The 1,519-nt window shown below is 65.4% G+C and overlaps 1 protein-coding gene across 1 annotated transcript in view; it reads right to left on the reverse strand.

The window, feature by feature from the left end:
* Window positions 1-6: 6 nt before the first annotated feature.
* The window catches only part of Tns4 (tensin 4), a 17,400-nt gene continuing 15,887 nt past the window's right edge, over window positions 7-1,519 (reverse strand). The window contains exons 11-14 of the mRNA XM_033762718.1: window positions 1,258-1,426; window positions 1,098-1,166; window positions 920-946; window positions 7-332 (exon numbers count right to left, since the gene is read on the reverse strand). Of these exons, the coding sequence (XP_033618609.1) occupies window positions 191-332; window positions 920-946; window positions 1,098-1,166; window positions 1,258-1,426 (407 nt within the window). The 3' untranslated portion in view covers window positions 7-190. The remainder of the gene's footprint in view (window positions 333-919; window positions 947-1,097; window positions 1,167-1,257; window positions 1,427-1,519) is intronic.

The following is a 1,519-nucleotide window of genomic DNA, read 5'->3' on the forward strand; positions in this document are numbered from 1 at the left end:
TGTGGTCGCGGCCACACGCCCTCGAAGCCACCCTGGCGCCCCAGCGTCTCTGCTCGCACCTCCCACGCGTGGGACAGTCACAGGGGCCACCCCAGCCACAGCCGGGCGGGTGGATTCGAAAGGCCACGGGGAAAGCGAGGACAGGGGGTCCCCACCCCAGGTCCGGCTGGAGGGGTGCGGCCGTCCGCCCCTACATCCGCTCGGCCTCCTGCAGCAGCGCCAGGACCAGGCCGATGACCTGCGCCGCGGGCTGCATCGGGTCGTACTCCGCGAAGAGATGGCACACGTTCTCCTGCGTCTCCGTCTGGTTCTTGGCCACGAACCCGAAGATCCTGGGGAGACAGGGCAGTGTGAGGGGGCTTCGGGGGTGCCAGGGCCTCCTGAGCCACCTGGATGGCCCTCACCATGCCAGAGTACCCTGCAGGAAGGGGCAGCCTCCTCCCTCAGATGGCAGAGCCCTGAGTTCCTTCCAGCTCTGAGTCGCCTGCATTTTGCCTGGGGACTCAATCCCTGAGGACGGGAGGTGGGGGGGGCTTGAAAATCAGATGGGACCCCAATAGGACGAGACTCCTGTGTCTCTTGTGGGAGATGAGGGTCCCCCTCAGACTGGGGCCCCTCCAGGACAGGACCTGTATCCCCATTAGTGCCTTGAACTCTTGCATTTCTTGCAGTACTAGGGATTAAAAGCAGGGACTTCCCCCCAGCCCTTTTAAAGTTATTTTTAGTTTGAGTCAGGGTCTAAGTTGCTCAGGTTGGGCTCAAACTTGTGATCCTCCTGCCTCAGCCTCCCAGGGATGGGATGACAGGTGTGCACGGTGACATCCAGCCTCAACCTTTCCAATGCCTTGAACTCGAGGCAGGACCGGCCCCACCACAGGGACCCCTCCTGGGGCGGTGGACCAGCACTCACAGGCCTTACCGAGAGGGCTTGCAGTACTTCTGCCACCTGTGGGAGGAACAAGCTGGTCCTGAGCTGCTCCACCCCCAGAACCCTGCCCCCAGCCTCCCTCTGCCATCGCTATCCCAGAACCCCAGGGCACTGTGGAGGGTGGCAAGGCCCTGGTGGCCTCCTGGGCTGGGCCAGGACCTGAACTTACTTCCGCTGCTCGGGGTCCACGCCGCAGAAGCGCAGGGTGCTGAGTGGGTAGTGACGCCGGAAGAAGACCCTGGTGAGCGGGGAGAGTGGCGCGGTGAGGGGCTGCCTGCCCTCCACCCCGTGCTGGCCGGCCGTCTTCCTCCCCACCGCGGCGCCCTTACTTCCTCTGGACGTCGGTCAGCGTGATGCCCTGCTCGGTGACCCGGAAGTGGACCACGGTGGGTGTGGGGAGCACATCCTGCTCCAGGGTGGCCGAGATGGCCTTCTGCACGGCCAGACCCCCACTCAGGGTCTCCACGCTCACAGAGCTCAGGTACAAGGTGTGGCAGCCTGTGGGCCCAGGGACAGCGCTGGCTGGGGGGCCGGCAGCCAGGGACCCACGACGGGTCGCCCCTCCGCCCAGAGCCAGGCAGGGCTGCGCCT

The sequence above is a fragment of the Fukomys damarensis genome, unplaced genomic scaffold, assembly GCF_012274545.1.
Source record: "Fukomys damarensis isolate Sample0158 unplaced genomic scaffold, DMR_v1.0_HiC HiC_scaffold_13, whole genome shotgun sequence".
Lineage (NCBI taxonomy): Eukaryota > Metazoa > Chordata > Mammalia > Rodentia > Bathyergidae > Fukomys > Fukomys damarensis.